Source organism: Dipodomys spectabilis, unplaced genomic scaffold (assembly GCF_019054845.1).
Source record: "Dipodomys spectabilis isolate Male_0828 unplaced genomic scaffold, ASM1905484v1 ptg000176l, whole genome shotgun sequence".
Classification (NCBI taxonomy): Eukaryota; Metazoa; Chordata; class Mammalia; order Rodentia; family Heteromyidae; genus Dipodomys; species Dipodomys spectabilis.
The window spans coordinates 1,894,302-1,916,853 of record NW_024870853.1 but is presented as its reverse complement, the minus strand read 5'-3'; the positions used below and the strand labels follow the sequence as shown (position 1 = coordinate 1,916,853).

The following is a 22,552-nucleotide window of genomic DNA, read 5'->3' as shown; positions in this document are numbered from 1 at the left end:
AAAAAAAATCAAGTTACTGTAGAGAAAAGACAATATTGCAAGGGGTCTTCTTATCTTGTTCATTCTAGGAAAGGTGGGAATTGCCATAAAGAGAAAAATGTTGTATTCAGATCTCTCTTTCTCTCTCTCTCTCCTCATCGATCAGGCATACCATTGTTGAATCTGATGATGAACTCTTCCAAAAGTCAAAGAAAACTAAGATAAACAAGCAAAGCAGAGAAGGCAAGTATACTTCTACTTTTGAGTAATAGATGAGCTCTGAAGTTTGTTTTTGTTGTTGTTGTTGTTGTTGCTTGTCGGGCCTGAACTCTGGGCCTGGGCGCCGTCCCTCAGCTCTTCAGCTCAAGGCTAGTACTCTACCACTAGAGCCACAACACCACTTCCGGCTTTTTCTGCTTACGTGGTACTGAGGAATCAAACCCAGGGCCTCATGCATGCGAGGCAAGCACTCTACCACTGAGCCACCTACCCAGCCTGGCACAGCAGTTTTCATGATCCACAAGACTGAACTTTGAGTTTATAATCCCTTGATAGTCAATGGCACCATTTCTTTTTCCATATGTACTGGAGATGGATGTGGCTGGGTTCCAAGCACCCCAGATCCATTTCCTACCACAACAGCAATTGTTTATGTTGCCTTAGAACTAGTGTGTCCTCCACTGAAGACTTCTTACCTATCTAAGGTTCCACCCTAAAGCAGAATGGAGAAGTGAAGAGCTGAGACTGAGAACATGGGAGCTGTTCTTTTGCACTCTCAGTTTCTTTTTTACCCTTTACATGTGGGGATCATATGAAGAGAAAGGGGTCAGGCCTGGGCCCCACCTTTTTCTACCTTACCAGAGACTTGTGAGCTATGTTTTCAACTGTGCCAGGTTCTGTCTGTCTGTCTGTCTGTCTGTCTGTCTGTCTGTCTATTTTTGCTGGTCCTGAAGCTTGAACTCAGGGCCTGGGCACTGTCTCTGAGCTTCTTTTGCTCAAGGCTAAAACTCTACCACTTCTTGCTTTTTCTGAGTAGTTTATTGGAGATAAGAATCTCATGGACTTTTCTTCCTGGGCTGGCTTTGAACTGCAGTTCTCAGATCTCAGTCTCCTGAGTAGGCATGTACCACTAGTGCCCAGCTACCATCTATTTTTTAAAAACATTTTTATTATTAAGTACTTGGGAAGGGACTGGGAAGATGTCTCAGTGGTAGAGTGCTTGTCTTGCATGCATGAGGCTCTGGGTTCGATTCCACAGCACCACATAAGCAGAAAAGGCCGGAAGTGGTGCTGTAGCTCAAGTGGTAGAATGTTAACGTTGAGCTGAAGAGTTGAGAGACAGTGCCCTGGCCCAGAGTTCAGGCCCCACAACCAACAAAAGAAAAAGTTCTTGTGAAAAGAAGTTATAAGTCTGTAAGTCAGGTTATGAATACAATGCATCTTGATCAATGTCATCCTTTTCATCATTCTCTTTTTCCCCTTCCCATACCTACCTACAAGTTATATAGTTTAATTTTTATGAAATATGTATTGAATATAATGACTGCATTTGCTCATCCTTCCCTCTATTTGTATCTCACTCCTCCCCAAACATACTTGTTTGTGTATATGTATAAAACCCTGTATATGTTATCAGATATGTTTGTATTTTAGATCTAGCTTCTACATATGAGACAAAATATGTGCCATTTAGCTCTCTGAGCCTGAATTACTTCACTTAGCATAATTTTTCTAGGTCCATCCATTTCCTTACAAATGACATAATTCTTTCTGATAGAATAATAAAATCCACTATGTATACATATACTACATTTTCTTGATCCACATATCTATTGTAGGGCATTTGGGCTGTTTCCATAACTTGGCTATTGTGAATAATGCAGCAAGGAACATGGATGTACAAGTTTCTTTATCATATCCTGATTTGTAATGCTCTAAGTAGATGCCCAAGCATGGTATTGCTGGATCATAGAGTAGTTTTGTGTTTTGGTTTTTGAGCAAACTCTATGCCACATTCCATAGTGGTTATAGCAGTTTACATTTCCAACAATAATGTAATAGGATTTCCCTCTCTGTCTATCTCCACCATGATTTCTTATTGTTCTTATTCTTGATGCTGACCAGGCTTGAACTTAGGGTTTGGTCACTGTTCTGACCTATTTCACTCAAGGCTAGTGCTCTACCATGGTACTTCAGCTACAGTGTTATTTCTGATTTTTTTTTTTTTTTGTCGGTCGTGGGGCTTGAACTCTGGGCTTGGGTGCTGTCCCTCAGCTCTTCAGCTCAAGGCGAGTGCTCTACTGCTTGAGCCACAGCACCACTTCCAGTTTTCTAGTGGTTTATTGGAGATAAGAGTCACATGGACTTTTCCTGCCTGGGCTGGCTTTGAACCACGATCCTCAGATCTCAGCCTCCTGAGTAGCTAGGATTACAGGTGTGAGCCACCGGTGCCCGGCTTATTTCTGAATTTTTTGGTGGTTAATTGGAGATATCAGGCTCACAGATTTTTCTGTCCAAGCTGGCTTTGAACTGCCATCCTCAGACCCTAGCCTTCTGAGTAGCTACGGTTATAGTCTTGAGCCACCTGCACCCAATTCAATATTATTTGTATTTACATTTTCTTTCTTTTGGGAGGGGGGTCTGGTCGTAGGCCCTGAACTCTGGGCCTGGGCACTGTCCCTCAGCTCTTCAGCTCAAGGCTAGCACTTTACCACTTGAGCCACAGCGCCACTTCCAGCTTTTTTTCTTTTTGCTTATGTGGTGCTGGGGAATCGAACCCAGAGCCTCATGCATGCAAGGCAAGCGCTCTACCACTGAGCCACCTTCCCAGCCCCTGTATTTACATTTTCTTTATGGCCAGGGATGTTGATCATTTCCTCATATGTTTATTGTCTATTCTTGCTTCTTTTCTATTTAGCTCATTTGCCCATTAATTAGTTGGTCTATTGATTTTGAAGGAGGGTTAATTATAGAGCTTTTTGTATATTCGGGATATTTGGCCACTGTTGGATATATAACTGGAAGAGATCTCCCAATCTATAGAGTATCCTTTTCAGATGTCAGCTATTACTTCCATAGCTGTATAAGCTAGGGAGTACCAGAAATTTAGACAACATATACTGACAAAATATGTAAGTCTTTTCTAAATTATAGAACTTTAACTTGATACAAAAGAAACTCCACTTTTTCTTATTTTGCTATGGAATAGTGAATATACCCAAGTATACAGACTCCTACTTGAGAAACATTGAACAAGTATATCATGCTATTTAGAGAATGTGACTTGCCACTGATCTTTGATTGTTCTTTTACATGTCACTGCTTTCAGTAAAATAATAGTCATAAAGAAGACAAACAGGGGAAAACAGCATGAAGTAAGCAAGATTCTTAACTGTGACTTTTTTTTTGGTTGGTCGTGGGGCTTGAACTCTGGGCTTGGGCGCTGTCCCTGTGCTCTCCAGCTCAAGGTGAGTGCTCTACCGTTTGAGCCACAGCGCCACTTCGGTTTTTGAGTGGGTTTATTGGAGATAAGAGTCTCATGGACTTTCCTGCCTGGGCTGGCTTTGAACTGCAATCCTCAGATCTCAGCCTCCTGAGTAGCTAGGATTACAGCCGTGAGCCACCAGCGCCCGGCTTTAACTGTGACTTTTAATATCACATTGTCCAGTTTGTTGAATTTGTCCTCAGTAATGTGACATGTGTGAGGAAGAGGTACAGGGAATATACTTTTTTTAAATTGTGAAAATACTGTACAGAGGGGTTACAATTACACGGGCAAGATAATGAGTACATTTCTTATCAAGCATTGTAGCTTTTCCTTTGTTTCCCCTTCCCATCCCTTCCCATCCTCCCCCCGCCACCCCCACCAGGAGCTTCCAATCTGATTACTCTAGTCTGGTTACTGATGACCGTAACAATTTGTATATTCCTGAGCTAATGGAAGGGAATTTCCATGATCAGGGCCAAGTTTCCTAAAATAAAAGCAAGGAGGATGGATTTGTTGTCTTCCAGTATAATTCATCTGATAATAACATTGAGAAGCTGGGCTGGTGGCTCACGCCTGTAATCCTAGCTACTGAGGAGGCTGAGATCTGAGGATCGCGGTTCAAAGCCAGCCCGGGCAGGAAAGTCCTTGAAACTCTTATCTCCAATAAGCCACCAGAAAACTGGAAGTGGCATTGTAGCTCAAGTGGTAGAGCGCTTAGGGACAGCGTTCGTGCTCAGAGTTCAAGCCCCACAACCGACCAAAAAAAAAAACATTGAGAAACAGGATCTTCGTTAAAATCTTGGTCAATCACCAAATGATCCTGAGGATAACCTAGAAATTGTGTTGAAGAGCACAAGGAAAAGGAAGGAAAAAACCCCCTCAAAGATATGTGTGACTCCTGCTGAATGAAGTAAGTCTATCCCTGAGAATATGGCCATCGGCCCAAGTGTATCTGCTGTACCTTACTTGCTTGATGTACTTGTGGTCTGACTGCGTATTCTGCAGGCTCCTGAACCATTGCAGCAACCTCCTAGCAGAAGTTGGGTGAGTTCCTTCCAGTAGAAAGTGTCCGTAGAAATGTGGGACGCATACCATACATTGTCTTTCTTACAGTTCATTTCTAAGTTTTTGCTCTTTTTCTTCTCTGGAGGGATTTCTTCCTGCATCTTTTGTTCTGAGTATATGCCCTTATTCACCTTTTCCCTTCTGTTTTACCTCTCTTATTCCCGCCTTCTCATTTTCCCTTAATCTACCTTCTCTCTCTCTCTCTCTCTCTCTCTCTCTCTCTCTCTCTCTCTCTCTCTCTCTCTCTGTGTGTTCCTTTATGAAGCCATAGAGTGACAACTTGCTCCTGGGCTCTGAACCTTGTGAAGTCTTTTCATGCACTGATCATGATCATAGTATTGAATCATCATTCTAAGCCTATTCTAAGTAGCTCCTTCACAAGGGTGATCTTCTTCATCTAATCAAGGTCAAAGCCTTTCTCAGAGTCTAGCTTCATGATTGGCATGTGTCATATGTTTAATAAATTCCTTAAGTAAAGGAATGAGTGACAATAATGCTTAGTTTCTAAGCCTCTGGTAGTATTACTAGCAATGTGGGTAGAGATGAAGGCAAAAAGGTCAGGCTTGCAGATTGAATGAAGGTGTTGCTGAAGGTATGCATTATGTTACTCCACTCCTTATGCCTCTGTGTGTTTCCTTGACCCACATAGCCTCTAAAGACATAATTCTTTTTCCGTGACAGCTGCCTGGCTTACTGCACTGGTGTCTCAGTGATTCTCTAGACAGAGTCACCAAAAAACTTTAATACATAGTTTTGTTGATAGATAGATGGGTCTTGTGCTTGACTGGGCATTCCCCTTTTTCTTAGTTAATTGATGGTACTAATTTTCTTATGATCCTTTCAGCTGGTGAAGGACAGAAACCTATGCTTTTAATGAAGAAATCCGACAATGATGAAGTTGAAAAAATTGACACTGAGTATGTACTGTTCATTCCTAATCACATGGGCATTGGTTACATACTTGTTCTCTATTCAGCAGTCCACTGGCCACAGGTGGCATCTTCAGGGGGATAGGAATGTCATTGGGGAAACAGAGCTTATTTTCTATAACTGAGCAATGGCAGAGAAATTTGTGTGCTATGTGTGAAACCCTGCTATCAGAGTGGGCTTTTGACTGCAGAGTAGTGCTGAGAAAACCTATGTGCTGTAAGGTATACTCTCTCAACTGTTGCTTTCTATCTTTGTCATACAACTGCATGTCTATTCGTAGACTTTTCCTTGACCAGTTTTTGTTCCCAGTACTGCTGAGAGAGTGCCCAGTTTATACTTAACACAGAACAGATATCTCCTTTAGAAAGTATGTGCAAAAAGGGAAAGATAGGGCCTGGGAATGTGGCTTAGTGGTAGAGTGCTTGCCTAGCATGCATGAAGCCCTGAGTTCGATTCCTTAGTACCACATAAACAGAAAAAGCCAGAAATGGCACTGTGGTTCAAGTTGTAGAGTGCTAGCCTTGGCCAAAAGAAGCAGGGACAGTGTCCTCAGTTCAAGCCCCAGGACTGGCAAAAAAAAAAAGGAAAAAATGCATAGAAAGATGGAAAATCAGGAGTAATGGAAAGTCTGAATAGTTATAAGAAGGAAGCTGAATTACTGTGGAGAAAAGACCAAATACTGGCAAGAAGTTAATTATTCTAGAAGATGCTATGAAGAGAATAGGTATTTAGATTTCTATTTCTTTTCTTTTCTTTTCGTGTTCTATTGCTTAGGAATATGAAGATCGACTCAGAATGTGATGAAGAAAATTTCCAAATGACCAAATATATGATATGCACTATAAGCACTGAAGGCAAGTATACTTCTTTCTTAGAGTAGTGGGTGAGCTCTGAAGCCTTAGTCACTAGCAGTTTTGAATCCCAGTAGACAAAGTTGGGGTTTATAATCTCCTGGTAACCAGTGCTACCATTTTTTTCTCTCCATGTGCAGAATGTGGATCTGCAGATCCACAACAGCAACTGTGGAGCCTCCAAGTTAGTGACAATGACCATAACAGTTTGTATACTCCTGAGCTAATAGAATTGTCAGTCAGGTTTTCTCAAATAAAAGTGAGGTGGATGGATTTGCTGTCTCACAGTACAATTCACCTGATAATAACATCGAGAAGCAGGATCTTGGTGAAAATCTTGGCCAAAATCTGAGGCTTGGTTAGATATAACTGGTGAAAAGTTGTTAGCTGATGAAGTTTCTATGTGTGAAGTAGAGTGACCAAGGAAAAGGAAGGAAAATGAAATATGTGTGATACCTGTAAGCCAAGTATGTTTTTCCCAAGGCCTGTAGCCATTTGGCCAAGTGTATCTGCTGTGATTTATTTGCTTGGTATGCCTGTGGTAAGGCTCCAGGCTGCCTGTCCTGCCTATAAACTGAACTATTAGAGCAAGCTGGTAAGAACAATTAGATTTGGCCGCCCTAGTGGAAAGGATCTTTCTAGAAATATGGGAGTATCTGTGTGTTTCCCTTTTTAAATATTTTACATTTTTAGTATACAGTGTGTTTCCCATCAATCTCATCTACCACACTCCTTTATCTTTTTTCTTCCTTTCCTAAAACAAATTTAACAAGTTTCATTCTATTTTATTATACATGCAAACCATTACAATATTTCTATATGTATTCATGCTTCAGTATTTTATTATTTTTTTCCTACACCTCCCCCTAGTGCTTTGTCTCGATCTTTTTTTTTCCTGAGGGTTCTATTTTTTGTTTCCTTCTGCTCTCTCTCCTTTTCTCCTTCCTTTCTCCCTTCCGTTCTTCCTTTGTTCCTTTCTTCCATTCTCCTTTCCACCTTTTCTACTTCCTTCCCCTCTCCTTCCCTTCCCCTTCCCCTTTCCCTCCTTCCCTCCTTCCCTCCTTCCCTCCTTCCCTCCCTTTCTTTCCTTCCTTCCTTCCTTCCTTCCTTCCTTCCTTCCTTCCTTCCTTCCTTCCTTCCATCCTTCCTTCCGTCCTTCCTTCCTTCTTTCCTTCCTTCCTTCCTTCCATCTGTTTTTGAATTTTATCCCATTTTTTGTAAGACTTCATGATATTGGTAGATTCTCTATGAAGCCATACATTACAGCTGGTCCTCCCTCCTGGGTTCTCAATCTTTTAGAATCTCTTCAGTGTTGACTAATGATCCTGAGTCTATTCTCCCAGTAGTTTCTTCACAGGAGGAATCTTCATCTTAAGTGAGACTAAAGTCTCTCTTAGGTTCTAGATAGGTGATTTGCATGTAATAGCGTCCAATGCATTCCTTAAGTAAAGAAAGGAGTGACTGTAATTCTTGGTTCTTATCCTCTGGTAATTAGTGGCAATGTGAGTGGAGATTAAGGTAGAAGTAAAGGTACTGTCTAGGGTATGAGTTACATCATCCTACTCCTTATGCCCCAATGTGCCTCAGTGGCCCATATAACCTAGCCTCTAAGGACATAATCATCAGTTCTTGTGACAGAGCTTACCCAGCTCACTGTACTGGTGTTTTCAGTGATTCCATTGACAAAGTCAACCAGAAGGTAATATGCAGCAATATGCAACTTTTATACATAAGTCTCTTGATGGATGGATGTCGTGTGGGGGCTCCTCCTGGGCTTACTTTTCTCTTTGATTGATGGTACAAACTTTGATTGATGGTACTAATTTTCTTATTATCCTTTCAGTTGACAGAGGACAAATACCTAAGATTTTAATGAAGATACCCAGCAATGATAACACTGCAAAATGTGGCACTGAGTATGTACTGTTCATTCGTAATCACACAGGCATTATTTGCACCCTTGTTCTCTGAACAGCAGTCCACTGGTACAGGAAGCATCTTCAAGAGGATAAAGGAGTATCATTGGGGAAACAGGGCTTGGTTTCTAAAACTTGAGTGGGGAGAGACATGTCAGGGCCCACAGGCCACCTGCCAGTTTCCCTCCTCCCTCTTTTGTACAGCAGCCTAGTGGTAGACTGGGTGTGGCTATTCTGCCAAGATCCCTGCAGCTACTTGGCAGAATAGGCCCTTTCTGCCCTCACAACAGCTCTGACCTCTGAGGATTCCTTTGTCTGTAAATTCAGCTCATAGATTTGTGTGTAGCCAAATGAGAGACTTCTTTCAGCTAAGAACAATCTGGTGGTCACAAGTTTGCCCTATATCAAGACAAATGCAATGAGGTGTCCAGAAGGTAGGGCTGACCTGTTCTTTTCACTTGCTGGAATTGGAGCAAGGGATGTCAAGGATGTCTTCCAGGTTTTCCAAGTGCTTTCTACGAACCCAGTCACTCACTGCTATGTATATTTTTATGTTTGTTTTGTGTTCCTTTATTTTGTTTTGCTGTTTGCAATTTTGGAGATGGAACTCAGGTCTTCTGCATTCTTCCAAGCACTCCACCACTGAGCTATGTCGTCAGTCTCCTGTGAAATATCAAAGATCAAATATCACATAGTGAAATTAATTGGGTTTAGTCCTCCTACCAACTTTCATTTTTGGTGCTAAGGATTGACCCCAAGGGCCTCTGGCTTGCTAGACAATGGATCTACTTCTGAAGCCCTTCCTTTTTTTTTTTTGAAAATTATCTTGCATTAGTTATATAGAGGAAGATTCCATTGTTATATTTCCACATTTTTTTTAAATATTTTGTTTTTACATAGCATCCTACTGCTGTTTTTGCCTGGGCTGGCCTCAAACTGGAGAATCTCCTGTTTCTGCCTCCCAGAAATATACAGGCAAATGCCATCATACTCAGTTTCATTCCCTTATTTTTATTAAACTCTTATTACTGAAAATAACTGATTACTTAGGTTAAAGACATAGTAATAATTAAAACAATCTAGACATTCTTTTTTTTCTTTTCTTTTCTTTTTTTTTGGGTCTGGTCGTGGGGCCTGAACTCTGGGCTTGGGCGCTGTCCCTCAGCTCTTCAGCTCAAGGCTAGCGCTCTACCACTTGAGCCTCAGCGCCGCTTCTGGCTTTTTTCTTTTTGCTTATGTGGTGCTGAGGAATCGAACCCAGGGCTTCGAGCATACAAGGCAAGCGCTCTACCACTGAGCCACCTTCCCAGCCCCCCACAACGCAACTTCTAGCTTTTTTCTTTTTGCTTATGTGGTGCTGAGGAGTCGAACCCAGGTCCTCATGCATGCAATGCAAGTGCTCTACCACTGAGCCACCTTCCCAGCCCCAGACATTCTTTTTTTTCACTTAGATTCCAGGAACTTTTTACTTTTCCCTTATGAAATTTTCTAAATAGCAGAATTCTCTCTTTGTCTTTACTTCTATTTAGGATTAATTCATACTTACATCTGAATTACCATACAAGAGAAGCAATATGAAGACTTTTATGTTGTATATTTATGATCATTTTTTGTTTTGCAGTGTTTTGTTTTGTAGTTCTAATGATGGAACCCAGGGCCTAATACATGTGTGGCAAACACTACCTACTAAAGTTCACTCTCATCCTGTATATAACTATTAACTCTTGTTTTTGCATAAAGATATATCTTAAGAAGGCCAAGGGAAAATGTAGCATGGTAGGCATTGGGGCCTCAGCAATTTTAAGTATCTTCTCTGGATTCCTAGGTGCATATTAAATCACTTTGCCTATAGGGATGGATATCTTGGGTCATATCCAGGTTGCTTTGGTAGAGACTATGACAAAAGAAAAGAGAAGCCTATTTGGACTCTTTCCTGTTCCTTTGTCAGTATTTGGCTTCCTGTTTTATTTAGTATTATTCCTATGCAGTCTGCTTGCTGGTTGTGGGATCTGTTGTATCCGGGGTAGAGTCTTATTTGTTCCTGTGATGTGGGGATGATAAGCCTACAGTGAACTACTTAGGCCTTGAGGATGAAATTTATTTTTCAAAGCCAGTTTTGTTTGAGTACACACTAGAATTATGTTATTTGCTGAATCCTGAGATGCTTCAGGTTTTCCTGGGCCCCCTTTTCTGATGCAAATTTGCTTTCAAAATTAAATAATTGCCTACTGTGATCCATGTCAGACTTTGAGATGAAGAATCTTTACCTTGCCTAGTACTTTCCTTTTTCCTCACAACCAATAAATACAAATGTGGATGCAAAGGAGTTCTTTGCAAATGATAAAAATCCATGCAGGGGGCGGGGGTGGGGTGTGTGTGTGGGGCTGGGAAGGTGGCTTAGTGGTAGAGTGCTTGCCTTGCATGGCACCCTGGCACCACATAAGCAGAAAAAGCCAGGAGTGGCACTGTGGCTCAAATGGTAGAGCCTTGAGCTAAAGAGCTGTGGGACAGCGCCCAGGCCCAGAGTTCAGGCCCCACGACAACCACCACCACCACCAACAAAATCCATGCAGAATGTTGTTCTCAATAGAAATGGAACTAGGCTGTGGGAAAAGAAGTTGTGCTTACATGAGTATGGGAAATCAGAATTTGTGAGAAATCACAATTTGCCTCCAAGGGATGTTGGAGTTGTCCACTTTGGTCACAGTGAAAATGGTAGCTAGAAATAAGAAGCTAGGACCAAGTATACCTGGACCTTGGATGTCAGCCCAAGTGGTCATGGAAAATCAAACGGGTATGTTAATTGGAATGTGACCTAGAAAGGCAAATCTGGCGGAGTTAGATTAGAAGAAAAAGAGCCTGGTAGGGGAAAAACAAAGGAGGAGGCAACAATGCTTGATAAAAAAATGTATTCATTACCTTGCTCATGTAACTGTAACCCCTCTGTACAGTATTTTCACAATAAAAAAAGCTTACTAAAAAAAAAGAAAAAGAGCCTGGCAGTAAGCATAGTTAGAGAATATGTTGTATCAGAGCATAACAGGGAGAAAAGGAACTTGAGCTTGGGAAGGAGAAGCTAGCTTAAAGATACGATAGGAAGTAAATATTAGTTTGTCTCTGTGCCCAGCTGAACATGGAGTAAAGATCAAAGTGAATTAAAAATGCCTCTGAGGTTTTCAACCAATTACAACAGAAGTTTGATAATTGAGCATATTGTGCTGGAGGTTGTGTGAGACAGTTGGAAATTTGCATTGGGCAATTAATTTAGAGGTTAGATATCAGGATGGCTTGAGACTACAGCTGCGGGCAAGGGGCTCAGTCCTGTTGAGGCTGAAACTAGGCTTCATACCTCTGAGAAAAGGCAACCATTGGAAGCTTGGGAAACACCCTTATCTAAGGAGCTGGAAGGAAAAAGTAGTAGCAGGTTTTCGGTCTCTCTTGGTCTGACTTTTATGCATAAATCCTTCTATTTATTTCTCTAGCTATGTAAAACTCAGTTGAATTCACCTTTGCAGGAAATCTACATGCGAAATACCTGGATGCTTCTTTCATGAAATTGAAAAGTTAAAACAATATTCGGGAAGGAATTTCAAGCACAATAAAAATGAACTGACTCAGAGAATCTATGAACTGGCTAATACTACCATCTTTGATGACAAGGTAGAACCAGTGAATAAGCATTTTTGAATACCTCCTATATGCTATCACTCTTGAGTGCTATATACTGTGTAAACCATATACATGTCATATCCTGGAGAAGTGTCAGTTTTGATAGCATGATGAGATGGCATATGAAATGGAGACTGTATTGGAGTTTAGCTATATGAGAAAGATGGTTGTTACAGTGGGCAACCAGGGGAAGAATGACTGAAAGCCTTAGTATTCAGAAAGTAAGGTTGGCCTGGAGGAAGTGAGATTTCTGGTTTTTGAAGTAGCAAGAACAATAGTGACAAGGGAGAAGTCTTGAGGTTTCACTACCTGGAAGAGAGGGTTCAAATTGAAGGATCATCAGAAAGAACTGTGTGAACTTGGGCAAGTCTCTAACCTCAGTTTGCCTGTTTTGTCATCTCTAAAATGAAGCAAATAGCAATATAGTTGTCCCTTTATATCTTTAGGGGACTGGTCCTAGTAGTCCTATCAAATAACAGAATCCACATGCTCAAATTTCTTACAAAAATGACACAATATTTGCTTATAACTTACATATCTACATATATACTTTAAATATTTGTACATTACACACAATGGGAATACAATGAGAACAGTACACAAATAATCATACTTTATTGCTTGGAGAATAGTGGTAAGGGGAAAATTGATACATGTAGAACAGATACTGTTTCTTTTTAAAATATTTTTTTGTCTGCAGACAGTTAAATCCATGATTTGGCATCCATGGCTATAAAGAGCCAATTGCTCTTACTACTTCAGAAGTGGTAGGCCTTCCATTGGGCCTAGGGCATAGTAAGCTCTATTAGTTTTAGGGAGTAAAGGACCAGGTAATAGGTGACTTCGGGAATCAGCTTGGGAGAGATATTTATTTATTTTACTAGGAATTGAACTCAGGACTTCATGCTTGCTGGGCAATTGCTCTACCACTTCAGCCATAGTCCCAGCCCTTTTTGCTTTAGTTATTGTTTAGAAAGTGTCTTGTCCTTTATACCTTTTGCTTTATACCTGTTAGACCATAATCCTTCCAAACTTCCTGAGTAGCTAGGATGACAGGCTTGAGCCACCATGCCCTGTCTCATTTCCTCTCTCTTAATTTTCTTTTTGCTTATGTGGTGCTGAGGAATCGAACTCAGGGCCTCATGCATGCAAGGCAAGCGCTCTACCACTGAGCCACCTTCCCAGCACCCCCTGTCTCATTTCCTATGCATTGTCCTTACCTGAATTTCAGCTTGGCTTTCATTCTGCCTGGAATCTTTAGATTTGTGTGCCTTTTGGATAGATTTCTCCCCAACTTATTCTGAGCCAAGAACCTAGAGAATAAAGTGTCTTACTTTTCATTAAAGAAAAACTCTTGAGCCGGGCGCCGGTGGCTTATGCCTGTAATCCTAGCTACTCAGGAGGCTGAGATTTGAGGATTGTGCTTCAAAGCCAGCCCGGGCAGGAAAGTCCATGAAACTCTTATCTCCAATAAACCACCAGAAAACCGGAAGTGGCGCTGTAGCTCAAGTGGTAGAGTGCTCATCTTGAGCTGAAGAGCTGAGGGACAGCACTCAGGTCCAGAGTTCAAGCCCCACAACCAAAAAAACAAAAAAATCTCGTTACTAGTTTCTGGTCTGCTTAGAATTTTCTGATTCCTTTTCATTCTCAGCTTCCAAAGAAAATAGAAATCATTTGGAATAAAAAGATGCTGCACACTGCTGGCTTGTGTATTGCAAATGAGATTCAGAACCTGAAGAAGGAGCGCTATGCCAGGATTCATATTTCTTTGAAAGTCTGTGACTCTGCAGGTAATAAGCATGGCAGCTTTATTACTTTTTTCTTTTTTGTTTGAGTACTAGAAGTTGAACTCAAGGCCTCAAGCTTACTGAACAAAATGCTCTACCACTTGACCTATGCTTTTCTCTGCACCTTTCTGGTGGTTAATTGGAGGCAAGAGTCTCACGGACTTTCCTTCCCAGGCTGGCTTTGAACCATGATCCTCAGATCTCAGCCTCCTGAGTAGCTAGGATTACAAGCATGAGCCACCAGTGCCGGTGGAAACTTTTTTTTTTTGAGATGAGGTCTTGCTATGTTGTACAGGATAGTTTTAAGCTTTAGAGCTCAAGTGATTGTCTGGCTTCAGCTCCCAAGTAGCTTGAATTATAGTCATATGCTACCCTCACCCAGTTTTGAATGACTTTTCTTTCTAAATCCACTTGAGTTATAGTCATATGTTACCCTCACCCAGTTTTGGATGATTTTTCTTTATAAATCAAATCAGTCGTTAAAATTTTATTTGCTGAACTTTGATCCACATCTGACCTCGGAGCCTCTTTCCTGACCAGATCACCATAGCTGTACTTTAGCAATTGTTCCCCTCCCCTTCTGTCTGGAGGTAAGAAACCAACTCTTGCCACAAATACTTTTAGCAGTGCCCTATTAAAAAATGAGCACATGGGAGCTCCTCAAAAGACCAGTTCACCTAAGCTTCTACTGTTAACAAAATTAGTTCGATGTAGATGGAAGTTTCACTTTCAGAATCCTGGGAAGGTTACATTCAGTACTGCCTTTACACACAAACTTGCACACGCGCACGCACACACACACACACACACACACACTACCTTTTTGTCATGTGGAGGTGAAAATTAAGGGATTGTTGGGTAGCAGGCTAGAAGATCATTGGTTTTAATGCTCATGGTTGTTTTTTCATTTCTCTTCCAAGATCGAATCCGGGATACCTTAATACATGAAATATGCCATGTAGCTTCCTGGCTGATTGATGGTGTCCAAGATTCTCATGGTGATTCATGGAAATTTTATGCTAAAAAATGCAATGAGATACACCCAGAGCTGCCCATGATCACCCGGTGCCACAACTATAGGATTAACTACAAAATTTATTATGAATGTATTCAGTGCAGTGCCAGGTAAGACCTTTCTCCTTAGACTTTTTTTTTTGTAGTAGTGGGGTTTCAATTCAGGGCCTCCAGCCTGCTAGGTAGATGATGTTTTACCACTTGAGCTGTGAACCCAGCACTTTTTTGCTTTTGTTATTTTTCAGGTAGGGTCTCATGTTTTTGCCTGGGGCTGTGATCCTTCTATATATGGCTTTCCATGTAGGTGATTTGACAGTTTCTTTGACTGAGATGAGGGTCTTAAACCTCGTTCCTCCTAATCTCCTGCTCCTAAGACTTTTTCCAATTATTTTTCACTCTGACATCCAAGTGATTTTTGACTCCAGTGGCTACTAGGGATACCACACTCAGAAAAATTGCTTTGAGCCCAAGGCTGTCATGTTGGAGATGATAGTGAGGCTTAGTGACTCATTCCTTTGTTGTGTGATTATCTTTTTTCCTTATTAGAGTTGGCCGCTACACCAAATCATTGAACACCGAACGTTTTCTCTGCACCAGATGCAAAGGCACTCTTGTCATGCTTCCATTACTGCGGAAAGATGGAACCCCCATTCAGCCCTATGTGAGACCATTTGCCATGTATGTGAAGCAGAATTACAGAAAGGTGATGCATGAGATGCCCCATTACTTCCATGGGGATGTGATGAAAAAGCTGAGCAAGGATTATATTGCCGAGAAAAAAGAAAAATCCTTAAACTTGTTTTAGAGTACATTTTTACAAGCTGAAATTTTTACTAACCAGAAATTTTTAGAAAAAAATCTGTTTCTGTTAAGAGTAGAATTTTAAGTACGTTTTTGGGTTCATATTATTATTGATGGTTATTCTTGACTGAGGGCTAACCAGTCTGAAGCCCTTTAGGTGTACCTTAGGTGTTAACTTTACATATCTTTAACATGTAGAACAAAACAGAAGAAAAGTAAGGTTCAAGAATGAGTGAAAAGAGAATAAGTTGTAGCATTTTGCAGTCAGGGCTGCTAGTGCATATAACCTGTTTCGCTTACCCCACATAGAAAAAGCAAATGTGTTTTATGAGTTAAGTTGCTGATGACTTTGAGTGAAGCTGTCTGGTTTCAAGAATGGTGGATTAAGAGAATGAGAACAATACTGGAAAGAGAAAACACTGCAGCACTTTACAATCAGGGCTGCTAATACAATAACCTGTTTCACTTACCCTGTGTGGAAAAAGCAAACATGTTTTGTGAGTTTCTAGTGACTTTGAGTGAAGCTGTCTGGGCCATGTAATTACGAAAAAATAAATGTTTTCTGCATTTCACTCTGTGTTTTTTTTATTTCTGTGACTGACCACAAAAGTTTCAGTATATTCCTTATATCTAGATGATATCCAGGATGTGGATTGAACTCAATATTGCATTTTGTTTCCTCTGATTGCCACAACATAGTGGCTGAAAATAGCACAGATGTATTTTCTTACATTTCTAGAGATCAAGAGACTAAAATGAGATACCCTAGAGTAAAATCAAGGTGTTGATTGGACTATGTTTTTTCTGGAGGTTCCAGGGGAGAACCCATTTCCTTGCTTTTGCAGCTCCCAGAGGCCACCCACAGTCCTTGATTTATAGCTCCTTCTTCCACCTTAAAAGCCAGAAACATCTGCTTTTCTTTCCCTTTTATTTTTTATTTTTATTTTTTTACTTTTGACTTTTTCTTTTTTTTAGTAAGTTTTTTTATTGTGAAAATACTGTACAGAGGGGTTACAATTACATGAGCAAGGTAATGAGTACATTTCTTATCAAGCATTGTTGTCTCCTCCTTTGTTTTTCCCCTATCCTCCATTCCTTCCCATCTCCACAACTACATTCCCCCCAGCCCCCCCTTTTCTTTCCCTTTTTATGTCCCTCTTTCACTTCTAAGGAACCTTGTGATAACATTGGGTCCAATTAATCCAGAAAAATCTTATTTTAAAATCAGCTGGTTAGCAACCTCAGTTCCTTTTACCATATCTTGTTGTTGTTGTTGGTGGTGGTGGTGGTTTGTGTGTGTGTGTGTGTTTTGAGAAAGTCTTGCTATGTAGCCCAGCTGCCAGTCCGAATGGGTCATGCTCCAGTTTTTTCCTCCACTGACAGAGCCCCCAGCACCTGCTGTAGAAAAATGGTCCCAACAACCTTACTGAGTGGCCTACATGTTAATGACTGTTAGTAAGTTATTGGCAGCTCTGTTGCTTTTCTTTAAGCACAATGCCATTTCCATAGTAAGAACCTGCATCACCTCTCATGTCACTTGAATGACCCACACAACTTTCTGACCAAACTTTGGTCCATCACATGATCTCAAACTACCTTTCAGTTTTATTTTCAACCTTTCCTCTGTCTGAACCCTTAAGTGCAGCCCCAATGCTCCCCCAATATGCATTGCCCTTTTCAGCCTTTCCATCTTTGCTACTATGCTCCCTTCTGACTAGAAGTACTGTCTTCTTTTCACCCTTGGAAATGGTACTTGCCCTCATGGTCTCCAGGATGCACACCAAAGGTCCCCAACATTCATGCTTTGAGTCCTGGGCTCACTATGCCTTGTGGCACAGGTGGCTGGGTATTAACTACTTTTTATTGTTATTATAAAGGTGATATACAGAGGGGTTACAGTTAACGTAAATCAGGTCTTTTTGTACAATGCCACCCCATTCCCCTGCTCCAAGTTTTTCCCTAACATCCCACCCACAAGATATATGGTACAACAAAATGTCTAGTGAGTACCACTGCTACATTTGTTCAGCCTTTGTCCATTCATTTCTGTGTTGCCCTTTTCCTCCCAAAGACAGATAAATGAACAAACAAGACAAAGAAAACAAAAACAGCAACAAGGAAAAACTTTTGTTTCCATTTCTTGAAGTTCATTTCAATCTTAAATATTATTTTTTATGGTGAGATGTACAAGCATTAAGCCTTTTTGTTCCTCCCCTAACAATATCCTCCTTTGGTCTCACTATGTGTGAATGCCTAAAGTCTTGCATAATTTATCATGTCCCAGTGTGTTTTAGTTCTAGCTTCCATATACGAGAGAAAACATGTACCATTTGTCTCTCTGAGCTTGGCTTACTTCACTTAATATGATTTATTTTAGATCTATCTGTTTCCCTGAAAATGATATAATCGTTTTCTTTCTCATGAGTGAGTAAAACACCGTGTATACATGTACCACAGTTTTTGGCCCACTCATCTATTATAGGGCACCTTAGCTGTTTCCATAGCTTGGCTATGGTGAATAGTTTAGCAATGAACATGGATGTGCAAGTGTCTTTATGGTATCCTGGCTTGTGAATTTGGCTCTGTAGATACTCAGGAGTGGTGGTATGGATGGGTCGTAGGGAAGATCTATGGTTAACTTTTTTAAGGAACCTCTAGACTGCTGTCCAGAGTGGTAGTACTAATTTACATTCCTACCAACAGTACAATAGGGTTCCTTTCCCTCCCTGCCCCACATTCCTGTCAACATTTGTTGTTCCTTGAATTCACAAGGGTAAGATGGAATGTCGGATTTGTTTTGACTTGCATTTCCTTTATGGCTAGGGATGATGAGCATTTTCTCCTGTGTTTCTTTGCTATTCTTACCTTTTCTGAGAAGTCTTTCCTTAGTTTCTTTGTCCATTTAGTAATTGATGTATTAGCTTCGGGAGGGGTTAGTTTATTCAGCTCCTGGTATATATTGGATATTAAGCCTTTGTCTGATATATTGTTGGTAAAGATCTCCCAGTCTGTTGGCTATCTTTCTAGTTTAGTGACTATGTCCTTTGCTGTGCAGAAACTTTTTATTCTGATGTAATCCCATTTTTCAAGTCTCTCTTCTATCTGCTGTGCCCCTGGGACTCTTCAAAAAATTTCTGCCTTTGCCTATGCCTATGTCTATGCATTCTAATGTTTCTCCTACTCCCTCTAGCAGTAATTTAAAAGTTTCAGGTCTGATGTTGAGGTCTTTGATCCACTTTGAGTTGATATGAGTGCATGATGACAAACTGGAATCCACTTTTAGTTTTCTGCATATGGATGCCCAGTTGGTATTACTACTTTTCAGTGCACCTTTTCTCCTAGCCTGAACTTCTAGTGTACAGGGACTTAAGTCATACATTTGGTGGTCCCTTCACTAAAATGTGACCAGACTGTCCAAACAACCAGCTGCTCATTGCTCACTGTCAACACTCAGGCCCATGGGGGTGCCCACCAGCACCACCAGATAGGTAATAGGGGATCCCAACAGAAGGCAAAAGAGTGCCTAGAAGAGCAGAGAAAAAGCTACAGAAATGTTAACAGGCAGGATGGGCTGACAGACAGAGGGCCAGACAGGGAGAAGCAGGAAGAGCATTCCTGAGCTCAGTCAGGATTGACTAGAATAATGACTGCCAGTATACCTTGGTCCAATTAGCATTTTATTGAAAAGTTTTAAGCATAATTTTGATAAAGGTGAACAGAGAGCAAATGGAAAAGGCTTGGGGACCATATTAAAAGTCGTAGGCTGAAGCAGCGGCCTGGACCTCTGCTGTTTGTCTCATATTCCTTGCATATGGGGAAGGTCAAGCTCTACTTACTAATTAGCAAGTAGAAGAGCGTTAGCGACCCAGGCAGGCATCTCTGAAGTGGCAGGATGGGGATGTATAGCTAAGGAACAGCAGTGGAGCCATTCCCACTGTTCTGGGACTGCCAGTGAGTTCCAGAAGCAAGGTGTGGGACAGCCAAAGCCAGCTCAGCAGTCGAGGGAGGGAGGACCCTGAGTGTGTGCATGTGTGCATGTGAATGTGTGTAGGGGATTAGGGTACATGGGTAAAAGGGCATACCCATCCAGCTTCACAAGCCTGAATAGGAAGCCTCTGTGGTTTCAGACCAGGATGAATCCTTGCGGGAAGATGATGGTTGCTGCTGGAGCCTTCTCTGGTTAGAGCAGCCTATGCGCATGAGTAGCATCCACATTCGCTCTCTGAACTTGACTCCCACAAAGGCATAGAGTAGTGGGTTAAGGCAGCAGTGCATGTAACCCATTCCTGAGGTGATTGATTTGGCTATATCTACCCGGCTTTCTCGGCCACAGTTGCGGGCCAAGGCCCCCAGGTCCATGAGAGTGTCCACCAGCACCACCAGGTGATAGGGGGTCCAGCAGAGAGCATAGGCCACCACTACTACCACCACTAGTCTCATGGCTCGCCAGCGCCGTTGGCCTCTGGAGACAAGTAGCACAGCCAGGATACGGGCATAGCAGTAAGCCATGACTAGCAGGGGCAGCAGGAAACCAGCTACCAGCTGTAGTCCCTGCAGAGCCCTTCGGCCTACCAGCCGGAAGTTGTGCTGGCAGTAGGTGGCATTGAGTCGCTCGTCATATTGGGCTGACAGGAAGATGAAGTCTGGGAGGGCAAAGATCAGGCAGAGCCCCCAGACAACAACACAAGTAAGAGTCACACGGGTTGGGGGCCCCCGGCGGTAGAGCTGGGTGGCATGCACTATGTTCAGGTAGCGGTCAAAGCTGATGCAGGCCAGCAGCAGAGCCCCTGAATAGAAGTTGATGTTGAAGAGGGCACCTGCCACTTTACACAGGATGGAGCCAAAGACCCACTGGACAGCAGCAGCCACTGCCCAGAGTGGCAGTGTCAGTACCAGCAGTATATCAGCCACAGCCAGGTGGAGCAGAAAGGTATCAGTACTGCTGAGGACTGCGCGCTGGCTCAGCAGCACGGTTGCCACAATGCCATTGCCTAGCAGCCCCAACAGAAAGAGGAGGCTATAGAGGGCAGGGAGGAAGGCCCTGTCAAAGTTCAGACTGAAATCCTGTGGACAGGACACACAGCAGCTGTCACTCTCATTTTCTCCATTTTCTCCATAGTCATAGGAAGAGCTATAGTTTTCCAAATAGAAGGCCAAGTCTGAGGCTTCTAATGTTTGCCGTTCGATCACCTGCAGGAGGGAGTAAAGAGGGAAGGGAGGCTAGGCCTTGTAAAAAAAAAAGCCTGGAATCTGCCTCACCCCTATTATGACTTCTCTGATGAGCAAATTGCTCTGTAAGGCATGCCCCAAGGGCCTAGGTCAGACCCTGGAATTGTCACCACTTTTCTTCCAGGGCTGACCCTTCTGATGGTGACATTCCTTGTCATAGGCTGCACTGTCTTTCCCTGGTGTGCTCACGGATCTTGGGCAGGTAGAAGAGCTTCCCTCCCTCGCCCAGAGTCCTCTTGGTGCTCTCTCTCAGCACAGCTTGCTGGCCTCAGTGTTCAGGCTACATCTAGTTCGACACCTTCTACATTGCTTCTCCAGTTACTGGCCTTCCTCTTTTCACTTCTTATCTGAAGGCTCCAACTTTCTGCCCCATTTTGAGGCCTCTACAAATCACTGTCCTCCTCCCTGCTTTCTACCTTGTGCTTACCTGCCCTACACAGGCAGAGCACCTGTTTAGTCTTCTATTGGGCTCCCTCACACAGCTCTAGTAGAAATTTATTCTTTGGTTGGTACTGGGATTTGAACTCAGAGACTTGTTCTTACCAGGCAAGTGCTCTTCCACTCAAGCCACACCTCCAGCTTCCTTCTCCCTTTTGTGAGATGAGGTCTAAATATGATACTTAGGCTAGTCTCAAATTCCTGGACTCAATGACTGGCTGGGACTGCAATAACCTACCACCGTGCTTGACTAGCAGAACCCTTTTTTTTTTTTTTTTTTTTTGGTGCCAATCCTGGGGCTTGAACTGTCCTTGAGCTATTTTGCTCAAAGCTAATACTTACCACTTGAGCCACTGCTCCATTCTGGTTTCTCTCTCCCTCTCCCTCTCTCCCTCTCCCTCTCTCTCTCTCTCTCTCTCTCTCTCTCTCTCCCTGCCTCTCTCTCTCTCTCTCTCTGTCTCTCCCTCTTTGTCTCTCCTCTCTCTCTTTCTCACTTGCGTTCTCTCTCTCTCTCTCTCAAGCTAGCTTTGAACTGTGATTCTCAGACCTCAGCCTCCTGAATAGCTAGGACTATATGTGTAAACCTCTGGTGCTCAGCCAGAAATATTTTTTATACCCACCCACAACCACCAACTCCATCTCCAACACACAGCCCATAACCACCGCAGAGCATCAGGCCTCCCCAGTGCCAATTCCATGGAGCACATGAGATCCAGAATGCCAAGTCAGAACTGAAGGGAACCTTAGAGGTCACCAAAGGTGAGCCTCTCTCAACTCTCTATATTTCACAGATTAGGCACTAAAGCTAGAAAAGGAGGAGACTGGCCTGTGGTTAGTGGCCACTTAGGTTTTCAATTTCCCATCTACTGTTCCCACTACAAAGAAGCCAGAAGCCTCCACCTGCTTCCTCAGCATTCTAGTGCAGCCTATCCATGTGTCCTAGAATGGCCTCTTGGAATTGTGGTTTGTCCCGGATGGGCAGCGGCACTTACCTCAGGGGCCATGACTAGGCTGGTGCTCCGACTGCTGAGGTTGCGTGCTGCCTGCCCCTCTACCTTGGCGCTTGTGGTTGGGAACTTGCAGTGCACAGAGGAAGTGAAGGTTTCATGGTTCTCAGCACAGCCTCTTCCAGAGGATTAGTAACAGTCAACCTCCCTGGCTCCAGGCTATAGAGGTCCTATGAAATAATTTCTGTGGCCAGGTGAAACTTCTCTGGTCATACAAACTTGGGACTGTTGCTGATTCTGAGGTCCTTTATCTACCTAATATGGTTCATATATAAACAGTTCTAAGAGCAGGCAGAAATTTTTATTCAATAGCCAATGAATGGTGAAGTGAAGCTCATACTATAAAGGTACATATCCCCATGTAGGTTTGGGTTTAGAT

The 22,552-nt window shown here is 42.3% G+C and overlaps 2 protein-coding genes across 2 annotated transcripts; one reads left to right on the top strand and one right to left on the bottom strand.

The window, feature by feature from the left end:
* Nucleotides 1-5,379: 5,379 nt before the first annotated feature.
* Gcna (germ cell nuclear acidic peptidase) lies at nt 5,380-16,071 on the top strand. Its single transcript, XM_042694913.1, has 7 exons — nt 5,380-5,448; nt 6,236-6,315; nt 8,156-8,228; nt 11,744-11,888; nt 13,549-13,687; nt 14,605-14,809; nt 15,245-16,071. Exons 1-7 carry the CDS (start codon nt 5,396-5,398, stop codon nt 15,501-15,503), a joined length of 954 nt encoding a protein of 317 aa, XP_042550847.1. The 5' UTR covers nt 5,380-5,395; the 3' UTR covers nt 15,504-16,071.
* A 3,092-nt stretch (nt 16,072-19,163) lies between these two features.
* Nucleotides 19,164-22,240, bottom strand: Cxcr3 (C-X-C motif chemokine receptor 3). Its single transcript, XM_042694902.1, has 2 exons — nt 22,159-22,240; nt 19,164-20,689 (listed from the first exon to the last, which is right to left on the bottom strand). The coding sequence occupies exons 1-2, from the start codon at nt 22,168-22,170 to the stop codon at nt 19,592-19,594; spliced, it is 1,110 nt and encodes a 369-aa protein (XP_042550836.1). The 5' UTR covers nt 22,171-22,240; the 3' UTR covers nt 19,164-19,591.
* Between the last annotated feature and the right edge of the window lie 312 nt (nt 22,241-22,552).